The sequence below is a fragment of the Carassius gibelio genome, chromosome B20, assembly GCF_023724105.1.
Source record: "Carassius gibelio isolate Cgi1373 ecotype wild population from Czech Republic chromosome B20, carGib1.2-hapl.c, whole genome shotgun sequence".
In the NCBI taxonomy this organism is placed as follows: Eukaryota; Metazoa; Chordata; class Actinopteri; order Cypriniformes; family Cyprinidae; genus Carassius; species Carassius gibelio.
In genome coordinates this window covers 14,683,430-14,707,905 of record NC_068415.1, presented here as the reverse complement: position 1 = coordinate 14,707,905, position 24,476 = coordinate 14,683,430, and the positions used below count along the sequence as shown (strand labels likewise).

At 39.5% G+C, this 24,476-nt stretch overlaps 1 protein-coding gene across 12 annotated transcripts in view; it reads left to right on the top strand.

Annotated features, from left to right (window-relative positions):
- The window catches only part of fryl (furry homolog, like), a 101,743-nt gene that overhangs the window by 60,080 nt on the left and 17,187 nt on the right, over positions 1-24,476 (top strand). For 6 of the 12 annotated variants that reach the window (XM_052586610.1, XM_052586606.1, XM_052586601.1 and 3 more), the window contains 42 exons: positions 19-63; positions 1,400-1,503; positions 1,729-1,837; positions 3,452-3,538; positions 3,663-3,834; positions 4,300-4,432; positions 4,552-4,659; positions 5,381-5,618; positions 6,004-6,168; positions 6,277-6,363; positions 6,515-6,783; positions 7,550-7,769; positions 8,016-8,140; positions 8,245-8,302; positions 8,472-8,563; positions 9,147-9,319; positions 9,402-9,562; positions 9,663-9,773; positions 9,862-10,016; positions 10,107-10,206; positions 10,295-10,463; positions 12,415-12,683; positions 12,907-13,047; positions 13,185-13,353; positions 13,546-13,630; positions 13,833-13,945; positions 14,290-14,440; positions 14,534-14,637; positions 14,713-14,895; positions 15,730-15,925; positions 17,003-17,124; positions 17,264-17,451; positions 18,302-18,396; positions 18,508-19,148; positions 19,236-19,504; positions 19,738-19,878; positions 20,271-20,471; positions 20,742-20,903; positions 21,009-21,083; positions 21,163-21,339; positions 22,014-22,208; positions 23,442-23,624. In XM_052586610.1, coding sequence (XP_052442570.1) covers positions 19-63; positions 1,400-1,503; positions 1,729-1,837; positions 3,452-3,538; positions 3,663-3,834; positions 4,300-4,432; positions 4,552-4,659; positions 5,381-5,618; positions 6,004-6,168; positions 6,277-6,363; positions 6,515-6,783; positions 7,550-7,769; positions 8,016-8,140; positions 8,245-8,302; positions 8,472-8,563; positions 9,147-9,319; positions 9,402-9,562; positions 9,663-9,773; positions 9,862-10,016; positions 10,107-10,206; positions 10,295-10,463; positions 12,415-12,683; positions 12,907-13,047; positions 13,185-13,353; positions 13,546-13,630; positions 13,833-13,945; positions 14,290-14,440; positions 14,534-14,637; positions 14,713-14,895; positions 15,730-15,925; positions 17,003-17,124; positions 17,264-17,451; positions 18,302-18,396; positions 18,508-19,148; positions 19,236-19,504; positions 19,738-19,878; positions 20,271-20,471; positions 20,742-20,903; positions 21,009-21,083; positions 21,163-21,339; positions 22,014-22,208; positions 23,442-23,624 — 6,741 coding nt within the window. The remainder of the gene's footprint in view (positions 1-18; positions 64-1,399; positions 1,504-1,728; positions 1,838-3,451; positions 3,539-3,662; positions 3,835-4,299; positions 4,433-4,551; positions 4,660-5,380; positions 5,619-6,003; positions 6,169-6,276; positions 6,364-6,514; positions 6,784-7,549; positions 7,770-8,015; positions 8,141-8,244; positions 8,303-8,471; positions 8,564-9,146; positions 9,320-9,401; positions 9,563-9,662; positions 9,774-9,861; positions 10,017-10,106; positions 10,207-10,294; positions 10,464-12,414; positions 12,684-12,906; positions 13,048-13,184; positions 13,354-13,545; positions 13,631-13,832; positions 13,946-14,289; positions 14,441-14,533; positions 14,638-14,712; positions 14,896-15,729; positions 15,926-17,002; positions 17,125-17,263; positions 17,452-18,301; positions 18,397-18,507; positions 19,149-19,235; positions 19,505-19,737; positions 19,879-20,270; positions 20,472-20,741; positions 20,904-21,008; positions 21,084-21,162; positions 21,340-22,013; positions 22,209-23,441; positions 23,625-24,476) is intronic. The other 6 variants (XM_052586607.1, XM_052586604.1, XM_052586609.1 and 3 more) reach the window with 2 other exon arrangements.

Sequence of the window (24,476 nt, the reverse complement as noted above, 5' to 3'; positions counted from 1 at the left end):
TGCATTTATTGGCTCCAGATGCCGTCAAACAACAGCATCCGTAAGCAGATTGAGACCCTGCAGGTGAGTTACCATGGTTTCCCACAAGGGAGCTAGCCCTGCCCTCAGAAGTCATGTGATTGACCTGTGTTCCACATGGGCTTCCTGAGGCTTCTGGCTCTTTCGCTTGTCCATAGAGGAAACAATGCTAAATAGCTTCATTACTGTCCTGCTGTCCTCAAGAATTCGCACAGGAAATCCACCCAGGTCAAGGAGTCACTGATGAAGAAATGTCGGCGGCATCATTTCAGCCCAAAACTCTTGCTTTTGCAAAAGCAAATATAAAAGTATTTTGCAATACTACGCATTTCCCAAAAAAAAAAAAAAAAAAATCGAATGCGAAAATATAGAATGAATTATAATTATTTCATCAGATTTTGTGTTAATTATGAAAGAGTTTTATTTTTATCTTGCTAGTGGACCCGGTTCAGCCTAAATTTTATTGCTGCAAGAAAATTTGCAGCAAAGTTGGACAGCAATCACAATGCACTTTTGGAAAATTGTTAAATACTTTGATCATCAGTTTGAGTGTCCATGATGCTGCGGAACACAGTGTTTTTCTGTAGAAGTTTAAACAGTTTGCAAGTTTATTGCATTTACAGTGACTTGTTTTGAAATATATCTGCAGACTCATTAGAACATTGAGGGAAAAATGTATTGCTGATAATTCTCTAAAGAAATGGCATCCCTGTTGATAAAAGACACTTCTTATGTACAGTAGTTAGTTGTTCACTGCAAACCATGCATTCATATTGCCCCCTATGGTGAGCTTGGTCATTACACCCTGTTTGCAATCTCATTAGATTCTGTGTGTGCGAGAGAGACTGAATAACCAACAGTGTGAGTCAGAGACTCGATTTGGATGAGCCGTGATGTGTTAATCACAGCTTCATCAGCAGAGTTTTTATGAATCCCTCTTTCATCATCCATTGCTTCTGATGAACAGCCGATTTATGAGTCATCTCTTTGTGCATCAATGCAGTTAAAGCAGAAATTATGGCTCTTATTGGCTTGTAAATGGATTCATATTGCTCATTAGCTTGTTACGAGCAGCAAGTGAACTATTGATCACCCGTCATGATACAGATGAAGCAGCAGCTCTTTATAAAGGAATCTAGCATATTTTCTATGCGGAGTTAATTCACACATTCTTGTCTTTGGAGGTCATTTTAACTCCCTGGGGGGGTTTGTAAGACCATATTTGTGTGAAGTCACTTTAAAGCAACGTGTTTATAAAAATCCACAATAAAGAGTTTTAAAAAACTTCTTGCTCTTTTACTGTTTGGAAATAAATGTCTTATTTGTATGACTTAATTTATGAGTTCTTGTTATCTGAGCATTTTTGTATCTTTCTTTTTAGAACAAAGATCCCAAAATGTCTCGTGTGGCACTGGAGTCTCTCTACCGGCTGCTCTGGGTTTACATCATCAGGATCAAGTGTGAGAGCAACACAACCACACAGAGGTAGGACACACAATCCTACAGATTTACAAAAAGATCTTGAGTTTATGCCAGTTGCGCACACATTGAGAATACATTCACTCAATATTAACACTTATCACAAACATACCATTGTTTGAGAAGATAAACCTCTCACAGATGTAAACAAATTTATACAATATTGTCTTGTAGACACTTCCTATTTATTATAAGTATATAACGTTTCACATGATCTTTTTTCCTTCACAGTCGTCTCCTCAGTATTGTAACAGCACTTTTCCCAAAGGGCTCTCGCAGCGTGGTGCCCAGGGACACACCCCTCAACATCTTTGTTAAGATTATTCAGTTTATCGCTCAGGTAAATATTTTATTAAAAAAACACTCAAAACATAATTTATCTCAGGTTCATACCAAGCCTTTATTTTGGCCCAATCCTAAAGCTAGCTATCAGTGATGCGCAGGTCAATGTATAAACAACCCGCACCCGACCGATTGTTTCAACTAACACACCCGCAACTCGGACTGCAAAAAAATTTAAATAAAATATTGCACCCAACCCACTTCCTGACCCGCATTTTTTTTTTAAGTAGTAAATGCGTCGCACCTTTGTATTAATTTAATTACTTAAATAGGCTATAGCCTACAAGATAATAAGCGTTATGACCGCACACATAAGGCTTGCCACAAAGAACACGTAAAGTAATTAGTATGCTTGTGTTTAAATTAGCAAGGAGACATTTAATTGTTTAGTAATAAACTGGTGTTTTCTGCGTCGCTGCTAAGATGAAGTTGTCGATGCGGACTTGCCATGAACGCCAGAGAGAAATGCACATTTCATATGGATTAAGAGTAGCCTATTTATTTTGGTTTGAATATTTTCGTTTAAAAGTAGACATTTCAAACTTTCTGTAATATATTGCCTATTTCTTTTTAAACCCATCAACTAAAAGATTAAGACACTACCTGACCCAAAATATCACCCAAAGTTTCTACAGCTTTTTTCTTATCTATTTCAGAATCTGGAAAAAAAATGACTGGGGCTAACTTGTTACTGCAGTCGAGCGATATGAATGTGTGTGATGGACGGCATGATAAATGCTCGTCACTTCTGCTGCCCAAACTTTGTCAGTCTGTGGGTCATTTGGTTTATTGAAAAACGCTTGCACTGATTTGCATGTCTCTTGATGATGTGCTTTTTTTCTGTGGTACTCACATGCACCATGTCGCTCACGTCATATTCTCCACCATGTCCCACAGAAAAACTGCTTTTGCATAAAATGCAAAAAGCTCTCTCTGCTTTGCCATCAGGTCTTAACCAAGAGTAAGTTGCAGTCCATTCGCTATTAAAAGTGCATCTTCTCTTTTTCGTGGCCATGGATGCTTAACCTGACAAAACTTTGAATTTTGTCAATGTTTAGGAGGCGTTCGTGCACCAGTCAACAGTTTGATTGATGTACGACTCAGCCTATCGACTAACGCTTTTATTGCTCTCCTCTGAACTATTGGACATAAGTTACAAGTACGCCTATGGACATATCCATGTATTTATTAGGCAGGGTGGAATGAAAAAGCGGGGCAGATGCTCAATTTGCATGAGGCGGGAAAAAGCGGGACAGGTGGTCACTCTATAATCGCGCCAGTTATTCAGCCAATAAGTGTAGGCCTGTGTGTTTCAAAATTGTGTCTAGTACTATATAAATTAAAAAGGTTTAATTGTCATCTTTATTTCCAACGACCACGACACGAATATCATAAAAATGTTTTTGGAAGACTCGTAACCTTGGGTGACTGCAGGCACCCACTCATTTTGGATCAACCCGCGCATCACTGCTAGCTATCCACTTTACCATCAATGATCTATTATTTTAGAATAAAGGTAAAATGAGCACAATTAACATTTCAGAGGTTGGTTTTGGTTTATTGCATTGTTTTCATTTGGTTTTTTTGGCATGTTGTTTTTCCCTCTCTAAAGGAACGGCTGGACTTTGCCATGAAAGAGATCATCTATGACCTGCTGTGTGTGGGCAAGTCTCAAAAGACTTTCACCATTAATCCAGAGGTATGTGAAGACATACACACAATGTGCCAGCCATAAAAAATTGTGAAAAATGAAATAAAAATTGTGGTAATGGGTGAATAAACATTGAAACTAATGATCTCTCTCGTATCTGTCTCTCTCTCAGAGGATGAATATTGGTCTTCGGGCCTTCCTGGTCATAGCCGACAGCTTACAACAGAAGGACGGCGAGCCGCCCATGCCCACTACAGGCGTCATCTTACCTTCAGGCAACACCCTGCGGGTCAAAAAGATCTTCCTCAACACCACACTCACTGACGAGGAAGCCAAGGTCATCGGTATGGACCTTTACAATTCCTACACAGCTCTCCGAAATGAGTCCAGCCTGTCCCTACCCTACAGCATTTGGTCAGATTGGAATAGTTGATTTTAAAGTAATTGTGATTCCTGGAGCATGAGCTGTCCTCATTGAACTTTCAGCATAAATACTGTTAGCACTTCCTGCCAAGTTCTTTTCTCTGTGTTTTTTAGTATGAAGGTTATGGTTTTTTCTTAATCTATTTTGGCATTAGTCACAATTTCCTCATATACATAAATTTGACTTTACATTTTTCACTAGTTTGTTTAACTTTTCCAGTAAAACTCATTGCACGCCCATTAGTGGTGTATTTATCAGGCCTCATTGTTTAGAGGTTGAGGAAATGCCTCTGTATGTAGTCCGTTGTAACATTTTTCCGGTCTTGTACCAGATTTTGCGTGTGAACTAAGCTGTTTTCTTTCTGTGTATGTGTTTGTCTGTGTAGGTATGTCTCTGTATTACCCTCAGGTTAGGAAAGCCCTGGACAACATCCTCAGGCACCTGGATAAAGAGGTGGGACGATCCATGAGCATGACTAACGTTCAGATGTCCAACAAAGAGCCAGAGGACATGATCACGTTAGTTTCTTGACATTTTATTTGGCATAAATATGATATAAGAATTTTTTAAATGGTATAAAAATGAAAGGTGTTGTTTATTTGGCTCTCAGGGTGTTTATTATATGTTTGTGTTGTAGTGGGGAGCGTAAACCGAAGATTGATCTGTTCCGGACATGTGTAGCTGCCATTCCTAGACTTATCCCAGACGGCATGAGCAGACAGGATCTCATCGAGCTACTGGCCAAGTAATGACCTTTGACCCTCATGTCAACCCTCATTCATCACCACAAGAAAACTCCAGCCATTCCCCAATTCACTAGTTCTGTTGTTGCTTGAGAACGGTTACATTTATGCCTCCTGACCATTCACAGAATTGCATGATTTGATTCTGACTCACAAGCTATCAGTTGAATTCAATATTGATTGTTTTGGAAATATTTCAGTTTAAATGTAAAACAGGCTGGTTATTACATTTCAGTCATTACATAATTTACTGATTGCTACAGTGCGTGGTGTGCATTGAGAGTTCAACATGCTCTGGGTTTACTTTTTCATATTTCCATATTTCCCAAAATTTTTGGTCTTTTTAGTTTATAATTTATAACACAGCAATTTGGAACAAGGATTTTCAGAACAGAGAAACTTTAAAGTTCTTCTCATACAAAGTGTTTATTTATTTTAGGGGTATGAGTCAAACAGAAAAATCACACTTATTCAGAAAGTACCCATAGATTAATATGAAATGCAAATTTCCATATATTTATGACTTCCTCTACAGCAACCACAATCTGTGTCAGACTTCCTGTGAAGTCGTAATGGCATATAGTCAGAACTCATATGTCACAGTTTGCCCACTTGACCTCTCTGTGGTTCTGGTGACGCATGATGCTGTTATGAAGATGGTGATGTGTTGCATTTATTTATTGCATACTGTAAACAATGACTTTCATTCTCCCACCCGTCCAGACTGACCATCCATATGGATGAGGAGCTGCGTGGTCTGGCGTTCACCACTCTGCAGGCTCTGATGGTGGACTTCCCAGACTGGAGAGAGGACGTGTTGTCTGGTTTTGTGTATTTCATTGTGAGGGAGGTGACTGACATTCACCCCACGCTCCTGGACAACTCTGTCAAGATGCTGCTGCAGCTCATCATACAGTGGAGACAGGCGGTACAGAGCAGCAACCGCAGCCATGATTCACAGGTGCAAACATACAACAGCAAAGATGCATTAAATTGATCAAGAGTTCTAGTAAAACATTTATATTGTTGCAAAAAATGTGTTAAGCAGCAGACTGTGTCTTGAAACAGACATTTCTTACACCCCAGTTCAGCATATTAGAATGATCATGTGACACTTACACAAATTCCATCATTTGAATAAATTACATTTGAACATGTTTAAATAGAATAGTTATTAAATAGTTTTTTATTTTTAAATGTAATAATATTGCACAATATAACTGATTATACTGTATATAAAATTTTTACAAACACCAAACTTTTGAATGGCTTTTATTGTTTTATTTTAGTTTATCATGAATTTTCAGCTTGTAGTGTAACCTGGTATTTATTCATGTCTTTTCTAGAGCCCCTCTCTCCCTCTGGAGCGATCTCCTCTCTGGACGGTTCTGCATGTGGTGGAGGGTCTGGCTCTGGTCGTGCTGTGCAGCTGTCGACCAGCAACACGCAGACTTGCTGTCAATATCCTCAAAGAAGTCCGATCACTGCACACGGCCCTTGGCATTGCTAAGGTAACCATCTGTTCTAAATGACTTCCTGTTGTTCACCTGCATGGGACAACATTTTTGTTTTAGTTTGCACTTCATATTCATTACTTTTTTGTCCTGTTTCTCTTTCAGGGAGACGAGGAGTTGGCTATAGACGTGATGGACAGATTGAGTGCTTCAGTCCTCGAGAGCTTTATTCACCTTACTGGGGCTGATCAGGTGAGGGAATGCAGAACATTATGTGTTTTTGGATGTTGGTGTCCCCTCCAGATGGGAATGCTTACAAAATCTAAAAAAGTAAAAATGAAACTATATCAGGGTTGTATTTTATATATATATATATATATTTTTTAATCCCTTTTCGCTGTAGACAAATCTGCTGTACTGTCCCAGTGGAATAGATCTTCAGACTCTAGCAGAGTGGAGCTCGTCTCCTATCAGCCACCAGTTTGATGTGGTAAGCCCCTCCCACATATGGGTGTTTGCCCATGTGACACAAGGTCAGGACCCCTGGGTCATCAGCCTGTCTAGTTACCTGCGGCAAGAACACCTGCCCAAGCACTGCCCCACTGCGCTGAGCTACGCTTGGGTGTTCGCCTCCACACGCCTTCAGCTGCTCTCGCCACAAGTCGACATCAAGTACGTTTTTTTTCATTCTCTAGTAGGGCTGGGTGACGTGTAAAAATAATTATATAGTATCTTAATGTTTTCAGTCTATATTTGATTATTGTCAGATAGATAAAAAATGTTTTAAAGATGTAAAATTTCAGTAAACATCCAGGTAATAATAAATATAAAATATAATAAATGTGACCCAGGACCACAAAATAGCTTTTCTTTGATGTACGGTTTATTATGATCAGACAATATTTGACTGAGAATCTGGAATCTGAAATTGCTAAATACCTCAATATTGAGAAAATTGCATTCGAAGTTGTACAAATAAAGTTCTTAGCAATGCATAATACTAATAAAAAAATTAAGGTTTTATATATTTACAGTAGGAAATGTACAAAATATATCCATTGGACATGATCTTTACTTAATATCCTAATGATTTTTTGGCATAAATGAAAAATCGATGATTTTGACCCATTCAATGTATTTTTGGCTACAAATATACCCATGCGACTTCTGATTGGTTTTGTGGGTCAATTTAATTTGTTAATTTGTCGGGGTACTTTAAATTGTATAAAAGAGTTCCACACATTTTTCACTATATTAATGTGAGGATTAAAAATATTTCATAATTTTCTTTTATATAAATCAACTTATTACTTGGTTATAAACAGCCATATGTGACTACATTAAAAAATATATATATTCTTTTTATTAGGCAAACTGTTGGAATGTGTTTTTGTAAGAGAGATTATGTGACTTTCCTGTGTGACCTTTGACCTTTCAGCAGCCCGATCAATGCTAAGAAGGTGAACAGCATGAGCAGTAGCAGTGACTCATATGTGGGCCTTTGGAGGAACTACCTAATCCTCTGCTGCAGTTCTGCCACCTCTTCCACATCTTCATCCTCCTCATCCTCTTCCTCATCAGCCCCTGGCTCTGTACGCTGCTCTCCGCCTGAAACGCTGGCTTCCACCCCAGACAGCGGATACAGCTACGACTCAAAGGTCAGAGGTCAAAGCACCCTACTAACTGTAATGTCAGATATATATATATATATATATATATATATATATATATATATATATATATATATATATATATATATGTATATATATATATATATATATATATATATATATATATATATATATATATATATATATATATATATATATATATATATATATGCACATTGCTTGATTTGGGATACCATATTTGAAACAAGATTGTGTACGTGTGTGTCTTTGCAGATCATTAGCATTCCGTCCCCTTCCTCCTTGTTCAAGCATGTGGGTCCCATGATGCGCTCTGAGAGCATGGACATCACTGAGTCTCTCGTCCTGGGGCTTGGCAGGACCAACCCTGTTGCCTTCAGGTACGTCTTAAGATAACCTGACAAAGTGCAGGAAAACATAGAAAAAGTGCATACATAATTATATTGTGTGGAATTGCGTTTTAACCCAGTGGTGTGTCTTACAGAGAGCTGTTGGAGGAGTTAAACCCCATCATTAAAGAAGCACTTGAGAGAAGGCCAGAGGTGAGTTCACCACAGTTTGACTCTTGACCCTGTGAAGGAATCCATCCCTGTGAGGATAAATGTTTCAACTAGACAATTTCAATGCAAGCTTTTTGGCCATCTATACAAAATAAAGTTGCAAATCTAAACAATTTATTGATCCTTGTGTTGTTGTTTTTTCTTTTTGCAGAACATGAAGCGACGCCGGCGTCGTGACATTCTCAGAGTCCAGCTGGCCCGGATTTTTGAGCTACTGGCCGATTCAGGAGTCATCAGTCAGACGTAGGTCTCACATATACACTTCTGTCGGGGGCAATAAAAGTGTATTTTTAAGGTTTAATTAAGGTTTGCACAAAAATATGGTAGTAACACAACTGTATTCAACATTGAGACTTTTTTTCTTGAGCACCAAATCAGCATATTATAGTGATTTCTGAATGATCATGTGACACTGAAGACTGGAATAATGATGCTCAAAATTCAGCTTTAAATGCTGATATATAAGCTTTGCTATCTAAGTAATAAATAGTAGTTTAAAAATGTAATTTAACGGTAAACATTCATTTTAAATTGTACCAATATATCACCATTTTTTTCTAGATATTTTTTATCAAATAAATGCATCATAAGAGAAGTGCTTTCTCCCTGGTTTGACTTATTTAAATGTTAACAGTGTCCAACATGCATCACAGGGAAAATGCCATAAACATTTCCATTGCATTCCAAGTAGTATGTTGTGTTTAACAGCATTTTATGATGTTTATGATGTCAAATTATATTTGGAAGTAAATGTCTAACTCCTTTTTTTATACTAAGGCAAATTTTGTGTCCTAAACAGTAAGATGTTTGTGTGTTCTCTGCACAGTGCAAGTGGTGGTCTGGACGGGGAGTCTCACTCTTTAAACAGCACTCTTCTGGAATACGTGGATCTCACCCGACAGCTTCTGGAGGCTGAGAACGACAAAGATTCAGACACACTGAGAGACATCCGCTCTCACTTCAGTGCCCTAGTGGCCAACATCATACAGAATGTACCAGGTACACAGCCACAGAAAATCTTGGTGTTAATAGCCCTTAAAGCAAGTTCACTGATATAACTCTCATGATTGTGTTTCTGCAGTGCATCAGAGGAGGAGTATATTCCCTCAGCAGTCACTGAGACATAGTTTGTTCATGCTCTTCAGTCATTGGGCTGGACCCTTCAGCATCATGTTCACACCTCTGGACCGATACAGCGACCGCAACATGCAGATCAACAGACACCAGTACTGTGCACTAAAGGTACAATCTCACTCAGAAAACACACATTTGCATTCGTGGTCACCACAGATATCACTCTCACAGAGTCTGAATACGGTGTATATGATTTGTGTCTGCACAGGCCATGTCTGCGGTGCTGTGTTGTGGTCCGGTGGCTGATAACGTTGGCCTGTCCTCTGATGGGTATCTGTATAAGTGGCTGGACAATATTCTAGACTCTCAAGACCGCAAGGTAAATTCACTTAACTCACATTCTGACATTTGCATCACTAACAAATTGACTTTCATGAACTGTCGCATGGATGCATGTTTGTGCTCAGGTGCATCAGCTGGGTTGTGAGGCCGTGATGTTGTTATTAGAGCTGAACCCAGACCAGAGCAATCTGATGTTTTGGGCGGTGGATCGCTGCTACACTGGCTCACGCAGAGTTGCTTCAGGCTGCTTCAGAGCCATCGCCAATATCTTTCATAACAGGTACGTATTACAATGTTCTTGTGGTAAATGTGATTGAATGTGTCAGTGATTCAGGTTAAATGAATACTGTGTGTTTGTTGTCTCTTGCAGGGATTACCAGTTTGACACTGTGGTTCTGCTGAATCTCATCCTGTTTAAAGCTGCTGACTCTTCCAGAGACATCTATGAGGTCGCCATGCAGCTACTGCAGGTCAGTAGACCTTTTTATGCTTTTTTTACGTCCAAGGACACTAAGAGTGTACAATTGGGTAAGTAAAATCATATGTTTTTTATATTAGATCCTGGAGCCCAAACTGTTCCGTTACGCCCATAAACTGGAGATCCAGCGTACCGATGGGGTCTTGTCTCCAGCCTCCCCTCTCCCTCACTTGTACTCGGTGTCCTACTACCAGCTCAGTGAAGAACTGGCTCGAACCTACCCTGAACTCACCCTTCCCATCTTCTCAGGTACATACACAAACAAACATGTACCTTTGTGAAGTTGGCTCCCCATAAAAAGAAATAATCACACAAAGTATCCCGCTATGTTTGTGCAAATTTGTGCTGCAGAAACGATCGTTGGTGGTGGTTTGGTGTTTGATATATTAAACTTTTTTTTTTTTTTTTTTTGACAACTAATATTGTGATATACTTGAAGTGTTTTAGGCCTGTAACTATAGATAGACAGCTATCAACTCACTATCTGCTGCTGGCCGCTTGGCGTTACTTATAAGAACAACTTGAATTCAAAAAAAAAAAAAATAGACTATATTCCTAAATTAACTTAATAAAGAAATGAAAATCAATTTAACCACTTTCCCATTAAAAATAAAACTTAACTATTTTATCGGCTGAAACAGCAGCTGTGTATAATAGGGAAAGTGAGAAAAGAGTCCAGTCGGACTTGGGCCAAAGAATTCTGATAAGCTGTTGGACAAGGACCTAGATTGGAGGACAGTGCAGGGCTCTACATTATATAGGCTTTTTGTGTTACAGATAGGGTTGGATACCGAACTTGGTACTTTTAAGGGTACTGACCGAATTGCGTTGGTACTAGAAAGTAACGATTCACGTTAAATCGATTGGTGCAAAATTTTTGGTACCTGAGGATACATCTGGACGTATACCCTACAGAGAGAGAAAGAGTTTCATATAATACAACAGACAGCAAAAGCCGAAATTTTCTAAATTGTGGATTGCATTTCGGACGGGATCCCGGAGTCCATTCATAAAAACATAAGTTTCAAAGGTCTGCCTCTTAATTCGAATCGCAATATGAACCACTGTCTTTATTAATATTAGATTATAATACTGTTTTTTATTAAATATGAATCCTGCTTGTTCCGCTTGCCTTTGTATGTATGAATGGCGGAAACGCGGTTTTGTTTACTACACAAATACTGAAAAACAGACACTTGCGGTGATTTTTGGCCTATGCATCACATTATATGATGACATGAACACAAAACCTTAATCCCCAGAGCTGCTGTGAGGGTCACTTCGCAAGAATTTTACAGTTTAATTTGAGAAAACTAGCTATAACTATATCATACTTTATACGCACGGAAGCTTCATGGCAACCAGTCAAAATAAAAGTATGGTTTAACATGTAACAGAAATATATTACTCTTGTATTACTATTGTATAGTATAATGTACATCTTTAAGTATTCCATTTTATATCAAATTTAAATAAAAAAATGTAATAATAAAAATTATAACCAGATTAATCACTTAATGTTTTCTACTCAGGGCTGTATTGTTCAAAATATTTATGACTTTTGGATTTTTTTTTTTTTTCATTGCATTAAAGAAGCGTTCATAGTTACATTGTTTCTTTTAACGGCACAAATCGAGCACAACTGCACTGGTTTGAAGAGATTTGGATGGCATGGGGTGGAGAGTGACGTCACTGCCTTGTGTTCTGTTTGTTATTTTAAGAGGGGGAAATTATTTGATGTTCATTTCAATGGTACAAAACAGCACATTGAGCACAAACAAATGACAAATGATTTAAACCAGCTGGGGTAGAGAGTGATGTCACAGCTCCCAAATAAATTTTTGTTACATCTAAGGAAGGAAAATAGTGTGTTTGTTTTAACGGCACAAACCAGCACAAACAAACTGTGCTGATTTGGCCAACATGGGGTGGAGAGTGACATCACACTGTAATTTTTTTTATATATTTCAAGCACCAAACCAGCACAAACGTTCGTTTTGTGAAACAAATCAGCACAAACGTAGCACAATCGAATGGCATCGTTTCAGTAATTGTTTCTTTTTATGGGGTGCCAACTTCACGGAGGTCAAATATGTGTGAATGTAATGCTCAGTAATTTTAACATTGGTAATAACTTCATGTGAGCCAAAAATCCCCCCACCGCATAAACTCTGTAATGGATTTATTTTGTTTTAATCAGAGGTGAGTCAGAGAATCCAGACAGCGCACCCTGGTGGCCGGCAGGTGATGCTGCATTACCTCCTACCCTGGATGAACAACATAGAGCTGGTGGACTTCAAGCCTTCAGCCAGACGTCAAGAGGAGCCTTCGTCAACAGAGGAAGAGGAGGACAGCCATGAGAGAGAGATAATGATGGTGAACAGCCGTCGCTGGCTGAGAGGAGAGGGCTGGGGTTCCCCACATGCCACTACTATGATCCTCAACAACCTCATGTTCATGACTGCAAAGGTAAACTCACACATACTACATTTCGCATCTCTGCTGACTGTAGTACAGGTATGGAAATCTATAGTGACTATACATTTCTATTTCAAACATAATTTGGGAATCATTTTCCATTTAATTTTATAGTTTTATTTTCTAAGAATATATTATTTCAACATATTACTAATATGTATAGCCATTTTTAAGGTGATCATTGCATGAATGTTCATATGGTCTTATTTTACAGTATGGGGATGAATTTGCATGGTCAGAGATTGAGAATGTCTGGACCACTTTAGCTGACAGCTGGCCTAAAAATCTAAAGATCATCCTGCACTTCCTCATCAGCATGTCGGGAGTCAACAGTGAACCAAGTCTCCTGCCTTATGTGAGTGACACCTGTCCTGGCCTGATACTCAATCCCTAAGCAAGATGGGCTGCACTTGTGACTTTGGCCATGTTTCTTCGTTACCTGGTTTCTTCCATGCTGTTGTGTTTCTGATTGCGTTTTGTATTATTTTGCAGGTGAAGCGTGTAGTGGTGTATCTAGGCAGGGATAAGACAATGCAGCTCCTGGAGGAGTTAATGTATGAGCTGGACCTTACTGACCCTGTGTCTTCAGCTGTCACTCATATGGATAACCCACCTTACTACCGCATTACTTCTTCTTACAAGATCCCTTCCGTTACATCAGGTACAGTATATATGTGCACTCTAACCACTTTTTCTCAACATTACCTTTATAAAAATTAGTTTAAGAATCATAAGACGAGTAGGAACCATTTAGGAAACCAAAAGATTACAGAAAAGTTTCTGATAAACAGATGATCTAAGGAAGCAATCACATTTTCACTGTCATTTTGTTGAAATGGTTGGCTCTTTCCAGGAACAGCATCCAGTAGTAACACCATGGTACCTGGACCTGATGGACACCATGAGAGCAAAACCAAAGATTCCAATATGGAGGACAGGTAAACTGATTCTAGATTTAGGAAATGTGTTCCATTTATAAACAAAGAAACATAAGTCGTTACTTTTTACTAATACTACTAAAAGTAAACCAAGAACCATTTATCAGCTATTGCTAACAGGTTGTTCTTTATTTGTTGCTTGCTCAAAAGTACTAGATGGAGATGTTAAGTGAATGAATGTAACTTCTGTATATCTGCACAGTTACACTCATCTGGACATCTACACTGGTCTGAACAGTAATCTGAACAGACAGCACCATCGACTGGAGTCCCGTTACAGCAGCAGCTCAGGAGGATCCTATGAGGAGGAGAAGAGTGAGTACATTAACATCACTGTTCTCAAACTTCTTATGTTGCTCCTGCCCTGACCAAAAAATACTCATTTTTTGACTAGGCATAAAGGTACTCTTTTATAGAGGCATAAAGGTAGAATCCGTGTAAAATTGAATGGGCAGCATTTGCCATCAAAGGAATGAATTACATTTAAAAAATATATAATTTTTATAATATTTCACAGTATTACTGTTCTTCCTGTATTTTGATCAAATAAATGCAGCCCTGGTGAGCATAATAGACTTTGAAAACAATAAAATATTATAGGTCTCAAAGGTCTCAAAATTTTGAATGGTATTGTATGAACATGTTGTTTCTCTCTGTAGGTGACTCTATGCCTGTCTATGCTAACTGGCGTCTAAAGGTGATGGACCATAACCGGCCAGAGCCCCTCCCATTTCCTCCCACCGGCGGCTGCTGGTCACCACTAGTCGATTACCTGCCTGAGACCACCACACCTGGAGTCGCCCTCCACAGGTGACTCCACATACTCATTTTCCCCTAAATCAGACACTGTGTTGTTTTCCTTGACCTTTGAGCGCTGACAACACATTGCCATTTTTTTTAAAGGTGTAACATTGCTGTGATCTTGCTGACCGACCTCATTGTAGACCACGGGGTCAAAGTGGAATGGAACTCATACCTTCACCTGCTGCTGCATGCCATCTTTATAGGTAACACATACACAACTGTGCAGTTTATTAATAACCATCACTGGAATGTCCTGACATGCATATTTGTGCTTGTAGGCTTCGACCATCAGCATCCAGAGGTCTATGAGCACTGCAAGCGTTTGCTGCTCCACCTGCTGGTCGTCCAGGGCACCAACAGCAGTGTGCAGTCACTAGCATCTGTACTTCTTCGCAACCGTGAACTGAATGAGCCCCGAGTTCTGACAGTCAAACCCACTCTTCAGGAGTTCAACCTCACAGGTACTTAAAAGCAAATGTGTTTAACAGTATATCTGTCTGCCTCAGTGCTCTTATCCAACGGATTGATAATAGTAATTAAAGGGATAGTTCCCCAAAAAAAGAAAATTTTGTCATTACTCACCCTCATGTCGTTCCAAGCCTGTGAGACCTTCGTTCATCTTGGGAATACAAATTAAGATATTTTAGATGAATTCCGAGAGCTCTCTGACCCTCCATAGACAGCAAGGATCCTAACACGAACAGTGTCCAGAAAGGTAGTCGGGACATCGTTAAAATAATCCATGTGACATCAGCATTCAACCGTAATGTTACGAAGCTACGAGAATACTCTTTATGTGCAAAGAAAGCAAAAACAAAGACTTTATTCAACAGTTCATCTCCTCCGCGTCGCCCTGGAACCATTTTGGAAAGTATCACATATTTAAACAACATATGTACGCGGATAAGTTTTTACATTGTTTACACTATTACATATGTTGTTAACCTATGTGATGCTCTCCAAAACTGCGCCACGGTGACGTGGAGGAGACACATTTTTGAATAAAGTCATTATTTGGGGTCCTAAAGTCAGATGGTTTATTTGAACGATGTCCTTACTATGTTTCTGGACATTGATCATGTTAGGATCCTTGCTGTCTATGTGAGGGACAGAGAATTCAACAAAAATATCTTAATTTGTGTTCTGAAGATGAACGAAGGTCTTACAGGTTTGGAATGACATGAGGGTTAGTAATTAATGATCAAATTTCCATTTTTAGGTGAACTATCCATTTAATTATAATAATAAGTAATGCATTACAGTAATAAATAATTGTGCATTGGTTTGTCTCTTAGGAGTTACAGAGCTGATGCCAGACTTCCAGCCGTCTCCAGTGACAGACTCTGGCCTGAGCTCCAGCTCCACATCCTCTAGTATCAGTCTGGGCAGCTCAGTGCTGCCTCACCTCCCTCCCACTCTCCTTAATGAAGTGGACCTGTCTGCAGAGCAGGACGAGAAGGTCAAAAACCTCATCGAGTTCATTAGCTCAAGGTGAGGGGGCTCTGCAGGCCAGTCTGTCAAATTCTTCCTCTTAGAGTTGTAATTTCATTATCTAAATGCTGAATACATCTAACATATTAACCAATAACATGCAATCCTGCTTGAGAGTTTTGTATATTCAGGAATGCTTCTGGCACAGAAAGAATTGGGTTACGGAGCCTAATAATGGCTCTAAGATCTCCATCGCGAACCACAAAAATAAGTGTTTGGTTTAACTTAAGACATTTAAAACAGTTATGACAGAAATTTATTCTAATCTCTATAGTAATGAAATGTACCTATAGTAATGATAATAGTAATGCATTTAAAAATAGTAAAAAAAAGTAAAACATTTTTTATTTTTTCCCCCACTTTAATTTTTTTTTCTAGAGTATACGTTTTGTTGTGCTCGAAGGTTAGGGTTATATTTTCATTTAATATTGCCATTTTAACTGACTGTTAAATTGTTAAATATATAAATTTTATAACACCATTTTTGAGGATAGATTTGTATTAAACTGTAAAACTCAGTATAGAATTATTAAAAGAAACGAACGAGTTGTTTACGTCACGATAAATATCAAAAAACGAGGCCAATTGCTCTGAAAAAATATTGAGTCACTGTAGATAGAAGTGAATAACATATGTATAAATAAAACGTTTCGATTTTAGTATTATTAATATTATTTCCTACTGGAATACTTTCTCATAATTGTCTTTGTATAAGAAGATGGGAAGTGTTTTAACATCAAAATACTTTAGATTTAAATAAGTTTTTTTTTTTTTTTATAATCAGTGTTGTTTCTGCCTAGTTTCCCTGGATACATATTGAATGTAAATTTTTGTTGTTGTTAAGATATTGTATTTTTTCCTCTGCCTGCAGCCATGTCTAACAGGAGAGGGTATTGTGGCCTTGCATGTTTGTGTGTGTGTGTGTGTGCTCAATCTCAATCTGTGTGAATGTTTGATTCGGAGTGGTTTTTACTTAATGGTTGTTCACTGAGAGTTGTGTGAGACTGTTTTGCCTTTGTTCTATGTTAGATATTTCCTGTTGTGTCAATTTTTTTCTTTTAATTGGTTGGCCCATAGGAAACGTGGCCCACTGTGGAACCATGAAGACGTCTCTCCCAAAAACCCCAACATCAAGAGTGCTGATCAGCTTAGTGTATTCCTCCGCCATGTTGTCAACGTCTTCAAACAGACACCGTCCGGTAAGACACCATTTTTGCTTAGTTCACTGCACTGTAGAGGACCAACTTCCATATGAAGGAATGCTAATTTACTTCTTAAGGAGAACTGAAATGTTTCGGCTGAGGTTGTGATGGGTTCTTGTGCTGCATGTTTGATCAGGTTACCAGTTGGAGCAGGAACTGAGTGAAGTTGCTCTGCAGACAGCTCTGTCCTGCTCATCGCGGCATTACGCTGGTCGCTCTTTTCAGATCTTCAGAGCACTGAAACAGCCGCTCACAGCCTCCACACTGTCAGACGTGCTTTCTCGTCTGGTAGAGACTGTGGGAGATCCAGGGGAAGAGGCTCAGGTATATAGAAATGTCCCAGTCTTCCAGAAGTACTGATAAGAAAGCTACAGCAGGCGTCAACAATGAGGATTTTTTTCTTCTGATCTGATCGGGCCAGTACTTGAGAGTTTTACTTGCCCTACCAGTGTACTTGGCCCTTAGTAGTAATTTTTGGCAATATGTGTGTGCGTGTGTGTGCAAAACGTGCATTGAGTAGGGTCTTCACCTTTAATCAAAAATGCATGCAATATTATATATATATATATATATATAAATAAATAAATAATGTTTCCGGTCATACAAGACTGACAAAGGTCAAGACCCTACTCAGTGCATGTTTTGCAAGATTCCCCTTTCTGTCAAACATATTTTATTGGACTGTTTAATGTATGTATAAAACTATTTTATGAAGTGGACTCACTTAAAGAGTTATAAAAAGTTTTATAATTATAGTATATAAATATAATTTTATAAAGTTTTAGAATTTGTGTGTGTGTATAGACTACAATAAAATACAATATATATATTTTTTATTTTATTTTTACTTTCTCTTTATTAAATAACCTAATTTATTTAATACAATTACAAATTATTAAAAATGTTTATTTAAACGGTATTTTTCTAATGAAAATAACAAATAATTAAAAAAATACTTTTCTGCCATATTTGTGTCATATAAAAAATTAAAGTATATAAGTAGTTCCAAGATTCATTCTTACAATTTCAACAAAACATCATCTGCTTTAGATTCGACTTTATTTCAGACTTAAATCAGTGTGCATGTTGACCCAATCAGACATGTGACCAAATCCTGTGACCAAATCCTGGTCTCTTACCAGTCATAGTCAAACATTTCATCCGTCTCTTGCAGGGTTTTGTTATCGAGTTACTGTTGACACTAGAAGCTGGTATAGACACTCTTGCTGAAACAATGAAGGGCTACGACCTTCTCACTGCACTCTCACAGTAAGACATGCTCTGCTAAAACCAAACATAAAAATCATTATTTCTCCTCTTACATAATATATATTTTTTTTTTACCCAAATTAACCTGATAATCTGTCTCCACCTCTGTAGGGCCTCCCATGATCCTCTGCAGGGCACCAAATTTGCCAATAACAGGAAAAGTACTGGTCAGCTGAACCTGGGCAGTGGAAGTTTCTTGCATGTCCATTACAGCCACGCTCGAAGCAACTCGCTCCGGGCCAGTCTGATGGGTGAACGCCTGGGAGACCGTCACCGCAGCAATACCCTCGATGTAGCCGACCGACTGGGTGGCAGCCACGGAAATCTAGCCCGCACGCGGAGCTTATCATCATTACGAGAGGATGGTGTTCGTGGCGATGTAGGAGGAGGAGGTGGGGGAGGACCTGGAGGAGGATCTGGTGAGGTGGTGCCACCAACCGACCCCACCCACCTGATGGCGACGGTCTTCTGGATCGCAACGTCGCTGCTGGAGTCCGATTATGAGTTTGAGTACTTGCTGGCACTCAGGCTGCTGAACCGACTGCTGGCCCAGATGCCCCTGGAGAAGCCGGACAGCAGAGAGAAGCTGGAGAGAGTGCAGGCCAAACTGAAGTGGTACAACTTCCCCGGCCTGCTGACGCTCTTCCTGAAGGGTTTCACTTCAGCTGCAACCCAGGAGCTCACGATTCACCTCCTCAGTAAACTCATCACTGTGTCCCGACACACACTCATAGACCCCTCACAGCAAGCAGGTGCGCCAATGGCTCAATATCAAGATCTGTCTCAGTAATTTAGGGTGTATCCACATATATTTATTTTCTGAACCTATTTCCTGTCAGGTTTTCCTCTGAATATCCTGTGCCTGCTTCCACACCTGGTCCAGCACTTTGACAACCCCACAGGGTTCTGTAAGGAGACTGCTGATCGGATCGCCAAAGTGTGTGCTGAAGAAAAGTCCGCCACACTGGCCAACCTGGCACACATGATGAGCTTGTACTCAACGCACAGTTACTCGAGAGACAGCACCAACTGGATCAACGTGGTGTGCCGCTACTTGCACGACTCCTTCTCTGAAATAACCTTTAACCTGGTCACATACCTAGCTGAGGTAAATTTGAATGAGTTTGATTGACACATTAACTCATACAGTTGGATTCAATAAGTTTTAAAGTTTTTCAGACAGCAATAAATAACTGAAAACACATTTCTATATTTGCACACTTAACAAGACTGCAACAGAATGATGATGTCTCAAGCCACATTTTTCTGTCATATAACTTGGTGCCTAAGTGTATGTGTGTGTATATATAATCTCTTGCCGTTTGACCTCCTCTGTTTCAGCTATTGGAGAAGGGCCTGAACAGCATGCAGCAGTCTTTGCTACAGATCATCTACAGTCTACTGAGTCACATTGATCTGTCTGCTGCTCCTGTCAAGCAGTTCAATTTGGAAATCATGAAGATCATTGGCAAATATGTACAGGTCTGTGTACAGCTGTGTACTCTTTCTGTTGTCTACACTCAGAACATCAGTCCCTCCAATGGTTTGTTTTAGTATGCCTGTCCTATTTCAAGAGATTGTGAAGACAGCATTCCATGTTTATTTGAATTCCTTTATCTGTTCTCCATTGCCTGTGGGTGTGTTTATAGTAATGGACAGTGGATTTTGCTGTAGTATGTGTCTGTGTGTATGAAAGGTCTGGAAGCTGTTTGTTTTGTGAGGCACTTTTAAGGAACTATAAGCTGCATCATCACTTTCCTCCTCTGTGGTCTTTACCTAAGCTTTTCATCTCACGAGTCTCTAAAGGATAAATCAGAAAAAAAAAAAGAATGACAAATGGCTCAAGTGTTTGTTGTGTCTGTGCGTTGCTACAGAGCCCGTACTGGAAGGAGGCCCAGAACATTCTGAAGTTAGTGGTGTCCCGCTCTGCGAGTCTGGTGGTTCCTGATGAGGTGCAGCGCTCCTACAGCACAGAGTCTACCGGCTCCCCGGAGATCGCTTTCACTCGCATATTCAACAACTCCTCTAAAGAACTGCCAGGAAAAACGCTGGACTTCCACTTTGACATCTCAGAGGTGCTTGGCCTGCCGCCTTCTCTGTCTTCAGTCACTTTTATTTTGTTTATTGTTCAAAGGTTTAATATCAGTAAGATTTTTTTAATTAAGTTAATACTTTTATTCAGCAAGGATCAAAAGTGACAGTAATGTTACAAAGGATTTCTATTCCAAATAAATGCTGTTTGAAATTTCTGGAAATCAGCATATTAGAATGATACATTTTCAAACTTTTTTTATAAGCTCATCATTGTATCTTTTTTCACATTGTTTTTACCATTTGACCCACAGACGCCTATTATAGGTCACAAGTATGGAGACCAACGAAGTGCAGCGGGGCGTAATGGAAAACCGCAGGTAATTGCCGTGACAAGAAGCACCTCCTCTACTTCCTCTGGCTCCAATTCAAATGGGCTGGTGCCAGTCAGCTGGAAGAGGCCACAGCTCTCACAGGTATTGTGAAAATCTGTCAATTCTTAATTAACCAACTGCAGCTTTAATTGCTTTTTTATTTAAACTCTTATTTCCATGGTGATATTTGTCGTTATCTGCTTCCAGAGAAGAACACGGGAGAAACTGATGAACGTCCTGTCTCTGTGCGGTCCAGAGTCTGGCATGCCTAAAAACCCCTCTGTAAGTTTTCCTTCTTGTGTTCAGAACATTATCAGGTTGCATAGTTTTAGCAATGGCTAAGTACACCTCTTTTCTGTAGGTGGTGTTCTCTTCAAATGAGGATTTAGATGCAGGTGACCAACAGACCAGTCTGATCCCCACTGTAGAGGAAGTGACACGGGAGGAGGAAGCGCAAGCAGAAGATGCAGGAAGTGAACAGCAGTTTGGTGTCTTCAAGGACTTCGACTTCCTGGATGTTGAGCTGGAGGATGGAGAGGTGAGCACTGATGCTCTTGGCATGTTGCCACATATTTTGATAACTAACAAACAATCCTCAAAGTCTTTTCTCTTGCAAGCATATCAGAACTGATTCATGTTTCATCCTTAACAAAGAGAGAGTCTATGTGTGTTTGTATTTCTCTGACATCACCTGTGTCTTTTTGTGTGCCTCCACATTATCTCCGTCTTAACTCCCCCTAACACTCTTGTTATCTTTTTTCCTCTTTTGCGTCCAGGAGCTTCAGGTAAGTTTTAAGCAGTGTTCAGGGAAACGTTTGTGTTTTATTCTATAATTGACTGGACTCATCATTTATTAAAAATTTTGCCAATTCAGAAATGTAATTGTGATTCCCGCTAGTCAATCAAGTGGGTTTGTTTTTATACTTGTAGCTAATGAGTTTCACAAGTACATGGATGTCACAAATAAACAATTTTAATTCAAAATAGAACATAAATATTGTATATACGATTTAGAATTTGAATTGGTTATTGTTGTGTTGTTTCCCATGTTCACTGACCCCACTGTGCCCTGTGGTTGTGTGTGTCGTGTCGTGATTTGTCTGGTGTATTCATTTTTATTTCTTATCCTTTATTTTCTCTATAATTCACACAGCTTGCAGCTAACAGTTGAAGTGCTTTGCTCTTATTGGCTTTCTGCTGTTCCACCTGCAGGGGGAGAGCATGGACAACTTCAACTGGGGTGTGAGGCGTCGCTCTCTGGACAGCATTGAAAAAGGTGACACCCCATCCCTGCAGGACTGCCAGTATTCCGGCAGCACACCCAGTCTCATCCAGCCGGAGGACACCGATGAGTCATCTGAGGAGGAGGTACTGAGCGCTAGCCAGATTCTCACCCGCTCCAACCTCGTAAGTCCCCTCTCCTCTGGGCCCCCTCCACACAGGGGGTGCCGGCATGGTGTGTCTGTGTGCCAAATTGGGCTTAGAAGCTGCCACGGCCTATATAGACGGGGTTAGATGCTTGCTTTCTGCATAACCCACACTTCCAGTGTGTTTGGACAAGTGCCCTCCGCACTTATCCCTGCTGCCAAGCCAACTATTCATTTTTAGTACTCCAAAACCTTTCTTTGACCCTAAATTCCATTTTGTTGCATTATTTGTTTTGGGTAAGTATGGTGAAGGGGACCAATTTTTCTGTCTCTTTTATTAGCCAGAGTAACTTCAATCAATTGGAGTGGTTTTGCATTCTTATACTAATTTTGCCAAAGTTGTTTAGACCCTTGACAGCATGATCTCCTTTAGAGGCCCACACAGAATCTGCACACACACAACTCTGCAGAATTCCACTTGTACTGAAGCATTAATCATTTATACATTTAGATGTCTTGTGTTTTTCTTATTTATGTGTATAATTTGATTATACTTTTAGCTTGAAACAAGAAGAGGCATTGTACACTTGCCGGCTAAAGATTATCAACTAACATACTTTCAGCTCGTTCTAAATACAATAAACTCACAAGAAACAGAAACAGTCAGGTAATCAGGATCTGTGCCCATCTAGCTTTGATCTTTTTTGTGAAATTCTGTGAAATATTACGTGAAATTAGTTATAGCATGTTTTTCCCCTCAAAAATCAACTAAATATGCATAGAAGAAACAGCATATTCCTTGTGGGCCTTCTCATTACTTAAATGGATTCAGATAGTTTTTCTGCATGAATGTTTTTACGTAAACTTTTTTTTTTTTTTTTTTACATTTCAAGCCTCTAATAAGTTTTTGCACCCTTCTGCTTGCTATGGGGCATGAGCTACTAAACAGAGCTTAAGAAAGCCGATTGTTTAAATGCAGTTGAGTGAAAGTCATTTTCCTCTTCCTGTTTTTGTCTCTTTCTTCCTACGCTGATTTAAAAAGACTGAAAGTTTAAAATGTAATTGGTCTTGCCAGGCTCACACTATTTTTCTGGCATGTTGCATGTTGTCATGATACAAGACAAATTAATTATTAAGAAGTACAAAACTCTTTTTCATTGATCCGTTATATGTGCCTGCAGCATAACACTTACTTTAAGGCAGAGAATTCTACAGCAGATACATCATGCTTAATTTTTTGCTAAATATTGGTTCATTTTTCTTTTTTACACAGCTTAATAGTGATTCAGCGACCGATGACGCCATATCCAATCATATGGACTCCCTTCAGCAGTCGCAAGAGTCCTCTAGTAGTGTCCTGACAGAAGATACCACGCCCACCCCTCCGCTGCCCCGCCCAGACAGCCCCACCCATGAGACCGCCCACTCTGACAGCAATAGCAGCCAGCTGCCTGAGGTGGGATCAATCAGGAGTCTCAATAAATTGTGGTGCACGGGTGCTATTTAGCCATTTGCTTTTTGCTCTCTTGTGGAGTCAACTGGTGCTGTTTTCTCACCTATCAATTTCCCAAAAATGTCAGTGTCAAGCTTTTAATGTCGACTTTGCTGCTAAAGTGTTTCCGGAAAGTGTTGCATTTTCAATACTGAGCACTATCTGTTTTCTCTGCCAGAATACTGGCTCATGTTCTCTTTTCCTCTCACTGGGTGTTGCTTTATTGGATGCTTGTCATTAGATAATGATTGACTGCTATTAGGGTGGGGCTTGCTTGCCTGCTTGATTTTTGATTGTGGGGGAGAGATTATCAAAGGCAAACATACACCTCAGGCCTGCTGTGCTAGAACTACCTCAAATTTGGTCCCAGAAAGTTTGAAAAACACAGACGTTAACACGATTTAGGCTCTGACGAAGACTACTCACTTCTATCCATGGACCTGCAACCTCATTGTGAGTATTAGTGAAAACCCACCATTCTACGAAATTTGTAAGGTAGAATCCCCAAACATTTTTTTTTTCTCGATGGAACACAATTAAGGAAATTTTGAAGAAAGTTCATGCTGATTTTTTCCATAGAATGAAAGCAGTGACCTCGTACTGTTTGTGTTTCAGTGTCATGCTTTTTTGAACAGCGTGAATATGTGGCAATACATTTTTGGCTGAACTACCCCTTTAAATAAAAGAGCATGCGGTAGTTATCAAGTTAAACAAAGGCACAGCCCGACTGAGAGAACATTAAAGACCGCTAACAGGCTTTAGCCAGCCATGTTACTAACACTGTAACTTAACTAACTGCTGATAACTGATGTTTTT